An 18132-nucleotide genomic window follows, 5' to 3' on the forward strand; every position below is an offset into this window, starting at 1 on the left:
TGAAATATATGTACCCTCGTCCCTCATTGCATTATCATAAGAACGGAGAACTACTGAGCGCTCCTTGTGTGATATTTGTTGAACCATTAAGCAACCATAGTCTTTACAAAAGTTTGCCTGCTAGGGCTCACCACGTCATTACTACTTGTACTACAATATAGTTCTACTTGCATTGTTCTGTGCCTTATCGTAAGACATAATGATGAATGGCCCATGTGTAAGCAGTGATAACATGATAGGAGTTGTGTAACCAGCTGTATACTGTATATACTGATATATACGGACATACGGTATACTACAACCGTGGTAATAACGTAATCGTAGTTAGTACTGTACAAAAGTAGTAATTTATTTTATAAAATCTCTAACCACCAAAAATCTTATACCAGAATCCATGACAAACTATATTATTTATCACGCCGGGATCATAGCACACAGTAGTGTAGTAAGATTATACTACAACGTCTACAACACTGTACTATAAAGAAATCTGTGGATCATAGGTATAAGATCTATGGTTATCGTTGTACACAACGCAAGCGCCTCCCACCGAACGACGCACCGCCACCAACGCAGTGGTAGGCGGACGGTGGGAACTGGGAAGTGACGCGAAAACGCCGAACCCACTACCCGCCAGCCGTAGCGTCCGCTTTAATCGCTTCTGAGCTCGAAATCGATAAGGGCTTACCGCTTACGGCACTTAGTGACCAACTACGGCAGTACAACTGTCGTATAGGTGTGTTAGGTAAGCCGTGTAGGTGTTTAACCGCGCGTACGTCGTAGGTAGCGAGCTGGTAGGTCGTGAATCGATAAAAAAGCATTTTTTTTTGTTTCTCCGATGGTTTTGAGATGAATCGAAATTCGCTGGACGACTAGGATGTTTGCCGTCCGGACTCGACACCTCCTACCGCTCCTACCGGCCGAGCGTGTTGTTATTGTTATTAACGTATCGAGATGGAATTATTATTATGATTGTTGGTAATTATTATGCGTAGATAAAAAAAAAGATAACATCATCAATCATTGTTCCGTCCTCCGTCGTTGATTTTTTTTTTTATTTCGTTTTCCGCCGCCGCCGCCAGAATATCGCCTATCGAGCACCGACAGCAGTTAATATCGTAAATTAATCAATTCGTCGGAGATACGACACCGCGTCGGTCGACCGCTGTGTATAGGTACCGTAAGACACTTATTTTTCATCTCGTCGATATTTTCTTTCACGCTATGACTGCTGTTCCACCGCCGATAAAATACAATACGTTTTCAAGCACGATGGACTGAACTGAATCCGACCCACTGGCACCACACAGCTGTTCGACGAAGTAAGTACCCAGCGAGCGGGCTAGTTAGGTATAGTGCCTAGTTGTAACAGGCCTAGGCAAGGTGGTTCTCGTTGTGAGCAACTTCGGCTTGATTCATTGACAGTTTACAATGGAACTTATTAAATGGTAATGGGACCTGAGTGTGAGGAGTTGGAATACATTTGAGGTAATGCCAGCGATCATCAGCAAAGGTATCCAAATTGGTATTATCTGAGTGGGGAATATCGGACATTTAATATCTGTGTTGAATAAAGCTGGAGTTTAACTGATATCCCGCGAAACACCTGCTTTTAAGAAGTATCTAATAGATATGGGACATTTCATCTTCACAGCGTACTGAAAAATACTGTTTGTTTGAATTCGATTGGATTATAAAAAATAAGGGGTCCTGAAGGAAATTAATTTTTTGGATTTTTTTCAATTTATAAACTGAATTGATTCTTTTTAGTGTTATTTTGAAATGGAGGCTTTTAAGACTTGAAATGGAGGGTAAGAAACCGGCGAGACGATAAGAATAGAGTCGCGTAAGATTCGTAGGTTTAGAATTAAGATTATAGAATGTTTCTATTAGTGCGGAATGTGGAGAAGTTAAAGGTTGGAAATAAAATGACTTTTTCTGGTAAATATTTAACAATTTGATAAGTGATTAGACAGTGGCCTGTTGGTTTTTATTTGGTGAATTGAGTGTCTGGTAAATATACTTATGTTTATGTAGGTAAGGACATCAAATGAAGAATACAACTAATATTGTTTTTAGTACTTATTTTTAAGTTTCCTTAATACCTCCATTAATTAATTTGATTTTGAAAATATGTCTGTAGGTTGGTCCCTTCTATTAACATTTAATTAGTTATAAATTATTTATTTTTCTAAATATGGATTTTTTGTAATATGTATTACCTTTATAGTTAAGTATATGATTTTGAACTATTTAAAAAAACTGTCAATATTTTTTTAATTAAATTTTTAACTGAATAGGTAGCTTGTTCCTAATTTACTTAATTACGTATCTATAAGTTGATAAAGTTTTGTAAACAATTTTTGAAAATAATTACTTTTCTTGAAAATGACTTCCAACAATATTTATAGCATTATGTATATATTTATTATGTAATATCAGTGTTCGAAATGGAAAATTTTACGAACCAGAACGCTCATAAAATTAATATGAGGATTATAATATTATTTTAATTATTTTAATTTGTGTTTACTTTACAATACAATATAATTAGTTAAATAGATACAAATAATATGAGTAATTTTAAGCTTAAAAAAATGGGTAAGTGGATGTCGCTCTGCTGTACAGTAGGTTACAAGTGGGTCACTATAATGGATGGTGTTAAATTTGAATTCAATGATATAATATCATTGTATAAGAAAAATGATTCTAGACGAAAACGTTCAGTCAGCCTATGACATTATCAAGTATATTTGATGATATTATTGTGAATAAAGTAATTTATATATAACCTATTTACGAGGAACCTTGTCTTAAATTTTCAATCCTTAGCTATAAAAGTTGAACATTTTATAAATTTTTAACTACAAAATAATTATTACATTTTAAATTTGATAAATTTTGGCAAAATTTGAACTTGAAATACTTATAAAAAAAAATTGTGCCAATGTATTTTTAATATTTTTCAACTGCTATTGTAATGATATATCAGGAGCCTCGCATTAAATTTTCACGCTTTTTTACCCAGAAATACAATTTTATTGATATTTATAGAAAAATGGAAACTGAAAATGTCTGTAAACAGCTCAAAATAAGTCAAAATGTTATGGTGTATAGAAAATGCTAATATTCAGTCAAAATTTCATGTACCTACGGTCATTTGTTTTAGAGTTCCACCAAAAACCCAAAACCAAAAATTATATTTTATCGAAAGGAAATTTTATAATTTTAATTCTCAAGATTGTGATACTGTCGATTTTTACAAACTGGAACTCTTAAATTTTAATTTTCACCAATCGGAACGGACGCAAAGTTTTTATTACGGACTGTAACGGCGTTCCGGTCCATTTCGAGCACTGTGTAATATAATGTAGGTAATTGGTATAATATGTTTAATATTTTTACTAGTTTGGTGTAAAAGTTACATCTTCTAATAGTCAATATTGATATCAAGTAACCTTTTCCTATGGATTTAATTATTTTTACAACTTATGGGACAGAAAGACTAAAATGAAAAATATATTTATTATATTTTTCCTTTTAAAAGTTAACACTTTCTTATCTAAAATATTACCTACCTAATTAAGTTTTAAATATAGTCCCTACAATATTATTTTAGTGCGTATATATTATACAGTATTTTAAAATGTAAATTATAGGTATTATGTAATTCTAGTATTTTTTGTGTTGTATGTAGGTATAGTCAACCGTATGAGATAATGAAGATAATTAGGTATTTCTACAGACATTATTCTTAACAAATAAATGTAGCATATGTAATATATGTATATTCATTTAAAATGATTATGGTTTTGAAAAACAATTTAAAAATAGGATTTAAAGTGACTAAATTAGTTTAAAGTGATTTATTTAAAATGTTAAAACAACTTGATAAAGAAAATTAATGCTTCTAACTATATGAAAACTTAAAGTTTAATCTTGGAACCCTATACTAGTTAGGTGTCATAATATATCTATTATTGTAGTGTGTAATATAATAAGTAAAAGGTTGCAATATGCTATTAAATAGTATAGATTTTATAAAAAATAATTTTTACATTTTGAATATTATTTTGTTAAAAAATAGTCTTTATTATGTGTGTTTTATTTGAGATGACATAATCTATCCAATAAAACAAATTAATAGGTCGCCAACTAATTTTTAATGCTTTACAATACTACTTATAAAATGTCAATTTTGCAACTGTTCATATTAAATAAAAGCAAATATTAATATTAATCTATAGATTACATTTCATGATTCATCTTAAGAATAGTTATTTATTATCATAAATTATTACTCATAGTTGGTGTTACTTTTATTGTTGCTCTTATTATGATCATACAAATATATATTAATTTATCTTACTGTTAATTTACAATTATTTACAACTATATTGTGATAGGTAAATTAACTTAAATATGAACTAAATGTTAATGTAAATGTTATTCTAATTAAATTAGAATAATAATTACTATACATGACTACATCAGTATTTAATTGTCCAATTCCTAATTAGATAGTTTATTAAGTTTAACTATTTAGTTGAATCTAAGTTCATTATTTTCTTAATACCTATCATTTTAATTATTTAATTTATTAAAGAATGTATAATGCTTATTCTTATCTTAAGCTGTATTTACATAATTATATGAATTATATCTAATTCCTGATCTAATCTGTAATTTATACTCATTACTCATATTACCAGTTCATTGCTCAATTCTTTCTTGACACAATCAGTTATTTTGTTTTTTTTATATAAGTACATATCTTATTTTGTCACTTGAATTTATATTTTTAGTATAGTTTTGATGAAAATTAAATTGCTTATATACCTACCTAATTTGGTTTGTATAATTTTTAACCGTTTTTGATGTATTGCAATAGGAATACTAACTGAAAATGGATAATAATATATTTCATGAATTCAATGGTCCAGCTAAAGATAAATGTAATTATTATAATCGGACAAGAAATAGACTTCTTATTACAGCTTATGAAGGAATACCTGAAACTCTTTTACTCAATGCATTAGGGTGTGTTGTAAGTATAGATATTTATAAAAATACTACCTATAATATGAATTACAAGTTAAAATGTTTCAGCTCTTAGTTTTATTTTTTGCATTCATGAGGAAAAGGGCATGGGATTATGGGCGTTTAGCATTAGTCAATAAAGATTATGAAAAGTAAGATTTAATAAAAAAACATTTTTTATATATTCATATTTTATAGTATTTTCAATAATAATTTGTTTAGGTGGTCTCGTATATTTTATGGTACAACTGATGAAAATTCAGAGAGTAACATTGAAGATGGTAATTCTACAACTACATTAGACAACTCAATGCCTGTTGATAGGGGCTTATTTTCCTGGTTTTTAACAATTATACAGCTAAGGTAATACAACGTTTTTAAAATAGTTCTAGATTTTTTTTTATGAGGTGAATACTTGCTATACCTATTTATATTTTATAATTTTTAGAGATGAAAAAATTTTACGGAAATGTGGTTACGATGCTGTTCAATATTTATCATTCCAAAGGCACATAATGGTTTTAATGGCTATAATCACTGCAGTTTCATTAGGCGTAGTACTACCAATCAATTTTGCTGGTGATTTAGAAGGTGATGAAAGATCATTTGGACATACTACTGTTAGCAATCTACATCCTGAGTAAGTTTTACTATTAGTATTTACAATCTCTGGTTGGATTACTTGAGATATGTACAGATGTCAGTATTTGTGTTCGCCGTTTGCATGTTGTTTCATGAGCATTTATATGTGTTTGTTGGAAATCGTGAATAACTCAAACAACGAGCCTCAAAATGTGGGTTTGGTCTTTATGATTGATTTATGCTGGGTTGCATAAACAATTTATTACATTTAATGGTTCACCAAAAATTTAATGAACCAATCACGGGCCACTAAATCTTGTTTATGGGACCATTAGCTCACTATTGATTCATTAAATGTTTTGTGCAATCCGGCATTAGTCTATATTGCAACATATGTATGTACATTCATGCTTGTATGGTGGGATAAAACACTAATGCATGCTCACATATGGCCGTGTTGAACAGCGAACACTCATACGTATATGACTTGTACACCCACTTAGGTTAAATTAAAGGCCATTGAAAACGAGGAGGAACATTGGTTGCCGACAATTGGTGACCAATCACAGAGCACCTGGCATTGTTTGAGGGGGTCCAACTGTTCGGGCAGCTCAGTATGCATGGGTGAAAGTGGGCATTCTTATTATGAATTAGAGTATAGTCAACATCGGTCTTTAAATCTATCCTTAAATTTTTAGTGCCCTTATCTGGTTTAGTGTTAAGTTTAATATGTTTTTTTAGTATATGTAATTTAAAAACTTTTAATTTCTAGTTCACCTTGGCTGTGGGTACATGTGACTATAGCCATGTTATACTTTCCATTAACTATTTGCATAATGAGAAGGTTTTCTGTAAATCTTAAATTAGAAGAAAATGGTGATTGTTGGTCGCGTACGTTGATGATTACAAATATTCCCAGACGAAATTCTGACATAAATGATATGGATCGACATTTTAAGTCAGTATTTTTATTATTATTCGTTTTTCCAATATTAATGCAAACGGTTAAATATTAAGTATCCGTTTATGTACATTTAATTTTTAGAGAGGCATATCCTGAATGTGAAGTAGAAAATATTCAGCTTGCTTATGATGTCAACAAAGCTAATGAATTAGATAGAGACAGGTACATTATTATATAAATAGTCAAGTAATTACTATTTATGAGTCTAATTATATTGAACTTACTAGTTTGCTAAAATATAACTTCACATTATATATAAATAGTTAAAATTTTATAAAGTTTAATTTATTATTAAATTAATAATCATTTTTTTTATATGAATAGAAATGCTGCAGTTCAAGCAAAACAATATTGTGAAAATCACTTAAAAACTGTAGGCGAACGTCTTACAGTGCAACCCCATGTTTGTGGTTATATTTGTATTTGTTGTGGTTTCTGTAGCTCTAATAATTTAGATGCTATTGATTATTATTCTCAAGAAGAAGCTCGGCTAAAAGCAGAAGTAAGTAGTAAGAAATTTATAATTATATTATATTTAGTACACTATTAGATATTAATAGAGTAACCATATTTAAAAATATGTGTTTTATAATTTGCAAAATAGTTGTTGAAAATATCTATATAATTGCTTAATACCTATGAGAATCATGGCATATTAATAACGACTGTTTTTTATTTAATTTTACATAATATGATTTGAACAATTCCTTTTTGATTCCCAATACACAATCTACACACAACAAGTATTCTTACTGAAAACACGAACATAATGAATATTGACGAATCGATATGACTCTAACATTAATTATTTAATTATTTGTCTGTTTTGTAAAAAATAATTTACAGTTAATTACAGTTAAAGTGCATTAAAAAAAAATAATAAATAAATAAATAAATAAATGTAATGCTGTACTAATTAATCAATACAACAAATCAAAAATCAATTTCCTACAAAACCTAAAAATAAGAATTGAGATTAAGGAATTATGTTATTAAAATTAAAATCAGGCTTTCGGTATTGGGTGAATTTATCTTTCAATTTTTGGGGCTTTTATAGCCACAGGAGTTAAAATTTTTTTAATCGCAAAATATAGTGTTGCGTGACTGTGTGTATGTTCACTATAGATTTCCAAGGATCTTAGATTTAGTTTATCTTTAATAACATAAAGTGTTCAGGAAATGATCTCTAATGATCCATCATTACTACACACAGTCACACTCCCGATGGAAATTTAATATTGTTTAAATTCAACATGGGCCATTTCAACAGCCTTAAAATATTTTCAACATTCAACAGTTAAAGAATTATTGTTTAGCTGAATTATAAATTGTATAGCCCAATCCAGTGATTAAAGTAACATACGTGGTTAATTCTAATTTTTGTGATTGATCACATATTGCACGAATGTTAGTTTGAATTTATTTAAGGAATATCGTTTCATCATTGGTCTATAAATTGGTGATACCTAATTTTTAGTTGATATAATACAAAATATAAATTAGCATTACCCAATTTAATGGTGAATATAATGTATATTTGATATCATGTAAACTATCCAGTGATTACTAAGTAAAAGGTCTGAGTTGTTGATAATGGTCTAAGGCGGCTGTATATAAAATAGTTTATTTAGATGATTCATTTAGTTCTATAGAATTTTTTAGTATGAATCTATAGATGATAATAATAAAAAAAAAAACTTGCTTGCCAGACTTTTATGCAATTAAGTGTTTTTTGTATAAGATACTGGCATTGTGCGCAAGGACAAGATTGGCCAGCCTGTGACCAGAATCATTTTACAATGATCACGGAATAAGATGAGGTTATTTTCATGAATATTGAATATGATAATTTAAAATTTTTATTTTATACAAAACTCAGTTTCGATAATCAGATGCACTCTTGAAATAATGACATTATTAATCAAGTATATTTTAAGAAAATTGTTGATTATCATTGCTTTGTTAATGTTGCTCATATTTTAATATTTGTGTTTGTCTGTAAATTTATAGAACTATATATTCTTAACAAAGAACATAATCTTATTTATTAAATTTACTTTTTTTTATTATTATTGTTTTTAGTTAGAAGCAGAAAAAGAATCCGCTCTAAAGAGACCTCTAGGTATAGCTTTTGTAACTATGACAACAATTCATACAGCTAGACTCATTCATCAAGACCACGTTTACAAATTATCCAAATGTGGTCGTCATAATCCACCTACCAGTTCTGTGGCTGGTCTACTTCAGCCTTATCGTTGGAGAGTCACTTTTGCTCCTCCACCAGATGATATTTTTTGGTAATTGATATTATTAATATGCACTTTTAATAGTTAACATATTAAATAATATATCCATAAATAATACATTTTTAAACAAAATTAATAAGGATTTATCAATTTAAATTAAAGAAAGGTGGGCAAGTGGGTGTCGCTTTGATCTGTGCAGTAGGTTACAAGTGGGTTACTGTAATGGATGGTGTTAAATTTGAATTCAATAATATCATTATATTATATCATTATATTTAATATAATATCATTGTATAAGAAAAACGATTCTAAGCAAAAACGGTCAATCAGCCTATTATATTACTTAGTATATTTAATGATATTATTGTGAATAAACTAATTTATATATTATACCCTATTTATAAATGTTGAACTACGAAATAACTTTTACATTTTAAATGCTTATAAAAACAAATTGTCCATATGTATTTTATATATCTATCGACTGAAAAAGTAGCAATATATCAGGACCTTGTATTAAATGTTCGAGCTTTTTAACCCAAAAAATCAAATTGAATTGACATTCATAGAAAAAAAATACTAAATAATAGAAAATTGATAATATCTTTACACAAGTCAAAATATTTTCAAAATATTATAAAGTATAGGAATTGATAAAATAAACATGATATAAATTTCAAGTGTCTACAGTCATTCGTTTTTTTAATTACAACAAAATAAGAAAATTGTTACATGAGATATCGAGTGAATATCAAATGTTGTAAAAATTTGAATTTCAAACACTAATAAAAATTTAATTCCAACTCATAATAATTTGCACATTTTCGTGATTTTTATGTATTTTGTCAATATTTGAACTTTAAATGATTATAAAAAAAAAAATGTGGCTATGAATTTTTAATATTTTTCATCTCTCTTTGAAACATTATATTAGGAGCCTTCTATTAATTTCTCTAGCTTATTTATCCCACAAATACAATTTTATTGACATTCATAGAAAAGAAAACTGAGAATCCCCCTCAACAGTTCAAAACAAATCAATATATGTTGAAAATTATATTGTGAATATAAAATGCTAAATGAACAACCAGTGAAAACTTCATTTATACACTGTCATTTGTCAAAATTGTTATAGTTTTATACCAAAAACCAAAATTTGTCAAAAAACTTCCTGTTTTTCCTTAATTTTTTTGTTGTTCTTCCCGGTGATTTTCAAAACTGTTAGGAATTTTAAATGTTGACCTACCGAATGCACCAACTAGATTCAATTGCCCATCTAACAAGATACTGTTGAAGAAAATGGAAGCAGTGTGTTACTGCCCCAAACTGTGATAACAGACACAAATATTTAAAAACTAAATTAAAAAAAAAAAAACAGTTGTAAAATTGATACATTCATTGTTTCGCTCAGAATCTAATAATACATTTTGAAATGTATACTAATATTTTCCTTTTTTTTTCATCAACATTGTGTTTTGTATAAAAATAACAAAATGAAAGAATATTTTTTCAATAAAATATGTGTAGTATATACATACTTTTCATTTAATATAGTACATTATAAACTAATTCATTCATGTATTATAACACCACAAGATAATAACTTAAAAATTATGTCCATGTATACACTACATGCAGTGTACTTTAAGTATGTACTGCTACTAAATGTTGAATAATCCACTTAAATATAATAAAGCCTTCTATTTTTTTGCATGAACACAATAATGATAATATTTTCTTATTTCTCTGAAGGAAGTAAATTTAAAACCTATAATTTAAAATGTATTCTAAAATGAAAATAAGTATTCTTTATTATAAGTATTAATTTAAATTATCTAATGAAAATATACTTAACCAATTGATAAATTGAAAATTATTATTTTTATAAATGGTTCATTGTAGTCAATAAAAACGGCGCACAATTAAAACTGGCATGATGGCAATTGAAATATAGCAATGATAAACAACGTGCAATACAATGATATTTATTTTGTGTGGTTTACTATTTTATACAAACCACATTGATTAATAATTGTACAATTAAACTGATCTCTGTGAAAGCTTTTAAGTTATTATTGACCTTCAATGTGTTGTTATGTACTTAACATGATAATTATACCTAGTTTACATTGTCTGTGTTAGTTTTAAATATTTTAACAAAATAAAACCCCCCCAAGAATAATAAATAATTTAAATAATTGATAGTTATTCCTTTTATGCAAGTATTTACAGTTAATTTGTGGTCATTGAAATTGTATTATTGTTATGTAACCATTACTTTATTAAAACTCACATGGGCTCATAATTGTAAGCAATATTGTTTTTCAAAAATTTGTAAAAAAAAAAAAATATTTTACTTATGTACTTATAATACTATAATTGTACTAAATATTTTGAAATGCCAAAACAGAATTAAATATTTTTTTGTGTTATTTCAGATAATAATTTATTAATATAATTATTAAATGGTTTATCATTTGAAAAGATATTTTGAGTTTATTATTAATCTCTATCTATAAATATATTATTTCTATATACAATCAATTTATGTTTTAAAATAATTAATTGTTGTTGTTTGTTCTAGGGAAAATTTGACTGAACCATCTCACAATCGATACTGTAAAATTGTATTAACAAATTCATTTTTAGTGATAATTTTATTTTTTTTGACTACTCCTGTGATTGTTTTGAACGTTATGGACACTCTTAAACTTAGAGAAATTGAAAAAGCTGTAAGTTGATATTAAATTTTGCTCATTGTATAAAACAATAATTTATAGTATGATTATAACAAATTAATTATTTTTTAATTTTTAATTTTTTATAGAGTCCTATCTTATCAGAATTTATGCCTACATTATTGTTGTGGACTGCAGCTGCATTATTACCGGTATTAGTTATAAGGTCTGATCAGTGGCTTAGTCATTGGACAAGATCCAAAAGAAACCATTCCATTATGCGAAAAACATTTGTTTTTCTTCTTTTCATGTGTTTGATACTCCCATCTTTGGGATTAACAAGGTTAGTTATTAAATGTAAATGTAAAGTACATTATTAATAATAATTATAATTAGGGCTGGGGTCTTAAAGCCCTGAAAATACCCAAAAATGCTTATATGCCCTACAAATTCTGAATAATGCACTAAAATTATTATTATTTTTAATAATTTTGATATAAATAAAAATATTTGGTATACATGTCAATATACATTTTAAAGGATTGTAAAAAAGTCTAACAGCCATAATTGATCGTTTTCGATTTCTTCAATCCGAAACATTTTAATTCTTTATAGGTTTAGATCATATTATATTTATTTATCTGTATATAGTTATGGTTTGTTAAATGTATATAAAAAACTTTTAAAAGCATGTAAAAATCTTAACAAATTTCAAATTCAAATTTTGCATTCAATAACTCCAAAAATCCTAAATTGCTCTAAAAAATTACAAAATAAAAACTTCTTATTCCTATTCAAAAATACACATTATAAAACAAGCATTTCATAGCCAGCTTTGGAAAACAATGCAAAGTGCATTGAAAACCTAACGTTGTTATTATCCAATTTAAATGTTTATGTATTTTTAGTGCCCAAGCATTCCTAATGTTCGCATTTCAAGCTGGTATTGAGACTTATCGTTGGCAATGTGTGTTTTTGCCTGATAAAGGAGCATTTTTTGTGAATTATGTCGTTACGTCTGCTCTTATTGGAACAAGCTTAGAACTAATACGATTTCCAGAACTTTTTATGTATGCTCTTCGATTATCATTATCAAGGTATGTGAAATATTCAGTAAAAGTTTAAGTAAAATTTAAATAATATAAACAATCTCTATTAAACTGTTTTCCATTGTTATGGTGAATTAATTAGCCAGTGATTACTAAGTAAAAGGTCTGAGTTAACAATAATGGTCTAAGGCTGTATCTAAAATAAACTATTTTGATAATTAATTTAATTCTATAGAACGTTTTATTATTAGTTTATAGATGATAATTAAAAAAAAAAAAAAACTTGCTTGCTAGAATTTTTTTAAATTAAGTATTTATTTTCTAAGATACTAGCTTTGTAGCAAGGACAAGATTGGCCTGTCACCAGACTTGTTATACAATGATCACGGAATGAGATGAGGCTTGATTTTATAAATATTGAATTAAATAAATATATTTGTCACTTAATATTAAAATCTAAAACTGGACTTAGCAGCTAATTGTGTATCTAAATATTGTTGTGTAAATGTATTTGGTATTAATCTTGAATTTATTTTATAATTTTCCTATACTTTTATTAATTATAAATGTTAATTTTAAAGAATATAATCTTGTTATATTGTCATAAATGAAAATAGGTAATTAAACTCAAAATGTCACTATTATTATAAATGGTTAATACTGTGATTAAATAAATAATCTTTATTTTCTTGACAACTACAATGAATTTGATTAATTAATGGTTCCAATATTTGATTATCATTACTTTATAATAATTTTCTTATAACTTAATAAAATAATTTTTAGATCAAAAGCAGAATCTGCTAGTGCTAGAAGATTAATTCTTTGGGAATTTCCATTTGGTGTACAGTATGCTTGGATGCTAATTATATTTTCAATTGTGACAGTTTATAGTCTTTCCTGTCCTCTTATAACACCCTTTGGTAAGCATTATTTAAATCATGTTTATGATACATGTTATATAATTAAAAATTGTTTGTTATTGGTTTTAGGTCTTTTGTATATGGTTACTAAACATTTTGTTGATCGTTATAACATATATTTTGCTTACGGCAAATCAAAAATTAGTAAACGCATACATAGTACAGCTATAAATTGTGTTATGGTTTCAATAGTACTTTTACAAGTAAGTTTTACTTCACTGTCAATGTTGCGTCATGGACTCCACGATATTACTTTATTTGCCTTGGTTGGACTTGTAATAACATTAACATTTACATTATCTCAATGTTTCTTCCGAAATTGTACCGCATGGAGTCCTATACTTTATCAAGTAAGTTAATTTCATGAATCTAGAATATAATGTCATCATTAAAATTATATAATAAATATTTACGTTTTAACCTTAAAGGTTAGAAATCCACGTACAGTTCAACCAAGTCCAGCAAGAAGACGTGATCATTCACATGGTTATGACTATGTCCCTGAAGTATTACGCCAACCTTTGCCACATACAGCAGCAAATTCTCTAATTACGTTGACACCAAACGATTCTGGTACAACATTGGATGATTTGGAAATCGAGATGAGACATAATGATGATAGATTAGATTATCATCCACAGACTAAAGTAATTATAGAATCTCAAAATCACTGTGATCAACTATACCAGAATTATGATTATAATCAAACAGTTCCTGTATAATAAGGTAGGAAGCTGTGATTCTAATTTTTATAGTAACAAAATTAATACATATCTATACTTATTTTGCAGAAACATGTTCCGTTTTTACTTTTTGTTTTCTTATTTCACATTATAGATAACTAGTTATATTGTTATTGAAAATTGTATATGCTGATATTACTGACATTACTATAAAATATTTTCTAAAACATAAATCACCATATTTTCATAAAATTAATTACCTCTTGACTATCATATTTGCACGCAATTGTTATTGGAAATTTATTGGTGAACACAGTTCTAACTTCAATATATTTATATAAAATCAGAAAAAAAATAAAAATTTTAGCAAATTAGAGTAAATTGTTAAGGTCATAAACATATTTTCATTATCAAGATGTTATGTACATATAATAATTTTTGATGTTGTATAAAAATAATATTTGATATAATATCACTGAAACAATAGTTAATATATTAAACATTTTTTTGTATATGCTTATAAAAGATCTTTAAAATTTATAATTTAAAGAAATAATTTTACTCTTGATCAGACCATTATCAGTCATAATTATTCTTTATATATTTATAAAATATACATATATTTTCCTTTTTTCATCAACATTGTGTTTTGTATAAAAATAACTTAAAATGAAAGAATATTATTTTCAATTAAATATGTGTAGAACATACATACTCTTCATTTAATATAGTACATTATAAACTACTTCATTCATGTAGTAAAACACCACAAAATAATAACTTAAAAATTATGTCTATGTATACACTACATGCAGTGTACTTTAAGTATGTACTGCTACTAAATGTTAAATAATTCACTTAAGTATAATAAAGTCTTCTATTTTTGCATGAACACAATAATGATAATATTTTCTTATTTCTCTGAAGGAAGTAAATTTAAAACCTATAATTTAAAATGTTTTCTAAAATGAAAATAAGTATTCTTTATTATAAGTATTAATTTAAATTATCTAATGGAAATATACTTAACCAATTGATAAATTGAAAATTATTATTTTTATAAATCGATCATTGTAGTCTATAAAAACGATGCACAATTAAAACTGGCATGACTGGCATTGAAAAATAGCAATGATAAACAATGTGCAATAAAATTATATTTATTTTGTGTGGTTTACTATCTTATACAAACCATATTGATTAATAATTGTACAATTAAACTGATCTCTGTGAAAGCTTTTAAGTTATTATTGACCTTCAATGTGTTGTTATGTACTTAACATGAGAATTTTACCTAGTTTCCATTTTCCATGTTAGTTTTAAATAGTTTAACAAAATAAAACCCCCAAGAGTTTAATTATTAATTGATAGTAATTTCTTTTATGTATTTAAAATTAATATGTGTTCATTGAACTTACCTTTTATTATTGTTTTGTAACTTATTACTTTATTACAACTCATATTGGCTCATAATTGTAAGCAATATTGTTTTTCAAATTTGTAAAAAAAAAAAATATTTTAATAATGTACTTATAATAGTATATGATTTAATACTATAATTATACTAACACCACAATTGTATGTGATAAACTTTTTACAAAGGCTTATAGTATTAATAAAAAAAATATATTGAAATTTTACACATTTTTATATCCTTAAACAATAATATATAATTGTATAGTGTGTTTCTAGTCTAAAAAAATATATTATTAAAATTATGTAGAGAAAGCTATTAACTATTTTTTTTTGTATTAAAAACTTTATATTTGTACTTATTACTGTTTTGATTAAACGTTTTTTGACACCTGCAATATATTTATATATCATAGCTTATAATTGGAATTATATAATTTCTGCACTGTCCCATATTGTTTTGATTTCAAACTGAGCGAAAATTATTATCATACTTAAATAACATTATACATGTATATTTACTTTAAACAATAACATTTAATCAAAATATTATCCACAATTGGATACTTCTTATTGTATATTATTTATATATATAAAAACAAAATGTGTATTCGAGTATATTTATAATTTTTTTTTTTACTGTCAATTTTCCAGCTTATTTTTTATGCATAAAATAGTTATTTTTTGTGTCTTGTTATTGTTTTTAGAATCTCTTGAATAAAAATATATTAATTTAATTATGTGAAGCATTTAAATTTAAAATATATATATATAATATATAAAACTAATGTTTATTTTGTTTATTGAAATGTTCAAAAAATATTTTTAAATTAGTAATCAGCTCATTGCCACAGTATCATTGCTCATTATATCGACCTTTATTTGCAGACTATGTCAGAAGAATTTGTGTTGTTTCTGTTGGTGTCCAAAAGTGTGTAACATAACTAATATAATATGGCAGTTTGTTTCATTTAGCTTTGTTAGTTTCAATAATAAAGATTATAACTAAGAAACCTATGCTTGCATTCTTAAATCGGCCCCATTATGGCAGCATTTTAAATATTTACCTAAACACTACTGACTACTACTACTTATTGAATGTATATTGACAAATTAATACATTATTTATTATAGACTGTTATATTTACGTAAAATTTAAATTATGTTGAAGTAAATAATTATATGTTCATCTATCAATAATGATATTCAATATAATTATATTACAATATATATTCAGACAAATTCAAATAATTTATAGCTTATAAAGATTACAAATAAAAAGTTTAATTGATTGAATACTTAAATTGAGAAATAATACATTTTAACGAGTAATCAATGTAGCTATAGTTATAAATCATGTAAAATACTTGTTCAAGTAAATAGATGCATAATGCATAATAAAGTAAAATTAGTTTGTATCATCCTTGTTTATTAATTTGTAATTTAATAACTAAGATTGAAAAAGATTAGATAGGTTAGTTGTAATTTGGCATTTATTGACAACATATGTAATACATTGCAATAGTATATGTATAATAATTATTATATTTATATAAAATAGGTGGGTACTTAAAAAAGTTTAGTAAATAATATCAATATCAAAATTGTACTTATAGTTACAGCGTAAATATAATATCTACTACAGTGGATATTGCCTAATGTGGGCACCGGTTAATATGGGCATCTGCATAATATGAGCAAAAAGGTCCCAATTCTAATGTATACTAACCAGAGCCGTAGCAAGGTTCATCAGTGCTCCTCACCATTTAATATATTTCCGCCTTTATATATTTTTTTAACCCACCACTCATAACCACACACGCAGACATATGAATAATTTATGTATACATTTTATTTTATTTTTAAAAAAGTTATAATAATATTAATAGGAAAATAATTATAGTTCTCTGATATTTAAACTACTCTGATATTTATTAACATATCGTTGCATTATAGTTAAACTGTAATTGTTTTTTAATAAAACATATGTCAACAAAGTTATGGATTTATTACATTTTCTATAAAACAAGTGTACAAATATTATTTTGGAAATATTCAAATTCAAGTTATCTAATGTGAATGCCAATATTTAGATAGCCATCTCGTTTACATTTTTCATCAAGAATTTTCAGATTTTTTTCCACTTATTTATCTACTAAAAATGTACAGTCTTACAAAACTAAATTACAATTAACACAAAAATCCATAAATATTGAAAATAATAAAACATTTTAAAAGAAATTAAAAAATTGTAGGTGGAGTAAATGGAAATAAAATTTTTAACAATTTTTTTAATTTTTTCATAGTGTAAATATTTTTAGATTCTGAGTGGAAAGATAAATGTATTGATTTTACAATGATGTGTGTTTTTTTTTGTGTCTGTCATCGCGGTTTAGGGCAGTAAAGATGCTTCAATTTTCTTCAACAGAATCTTGTTCGATAGGAAAGTGAATTTAATTGGTTGGTGCATTTGGGAGGTCAAAATTACCGATAGTTTTTATTAGAAACGGGAAAAACAACATAAAAATTAAGGAAAAACGGGAATTTTTAAACA

At 26.4% G+C, this 18132-nt stretch overlaps 1 protein-coding gene across 2 annotated transcripts; it reads left to right on the top strand.

Moving 5' to 3' along the window:
• The first annotated feature begins 450 nt into the window (after positions 1 to 450).
• Positions 451 to 16669, top strand: LOC132934804 (calcium permeable stress-gated cation channel 1). Of its 2 annotated transcripts, XM_061001167.1 has the most exons (16): positions 451 to 1322; positions 4892 to 5047; positions 5110 to 5192; positions 5263 to 5403; positions 5489 to 5680; positions 6395 to 6580; positions 6668 to 6748; positions 6911 to 7088; positions 8669 to 8883; positions 11417 to 11564; positions 11660 to 11853; positions 12419 to 12607; positions 13346 to 13482; positions 13552 to 13832; positions 13911 to 14208; positions 14274 to 16669. In XM_061001167.1, exons 2-15 carry the CDS (start codon positions 4907 to 4909, stop codon positions 14202 to 14204), a joined length of 2460 nt encoding a protein of 819 aa, XP_060857150.1. In that variant the 5' UTR covers positions 451 to 1322; positions 4892 to 4906; the 3' UTR covers positions 14205 to 14208; positions 14274 to 16669. The 2 variants fall into 2 exon arrangements, with proteins under 2 accessions (XP_060857150.1, XP_060857149.1); XM_061001166.1 differs by having other exon boundaries at positions 453 to 1322; positions 13911 to 16668.
• Positions 16670 to 18132: the final 1463 nt, after the last annotated feature.

The sequence above is a fragment of the Metopolophium dirhodum genome, chromosome 1 (assembly GCF_019925205.1).
Source record: "Metopolophium dirhodum isolate CAU chromosome 1, ASM1992520v1, whole genome shotgun sequence".
Taxonomy (NCBI): Eukaryota; Metazoa; Arthropoda; class Insecta; order Hemiptera; family Aphididae; genus Metopolophium; species Metopolophium dirhodum.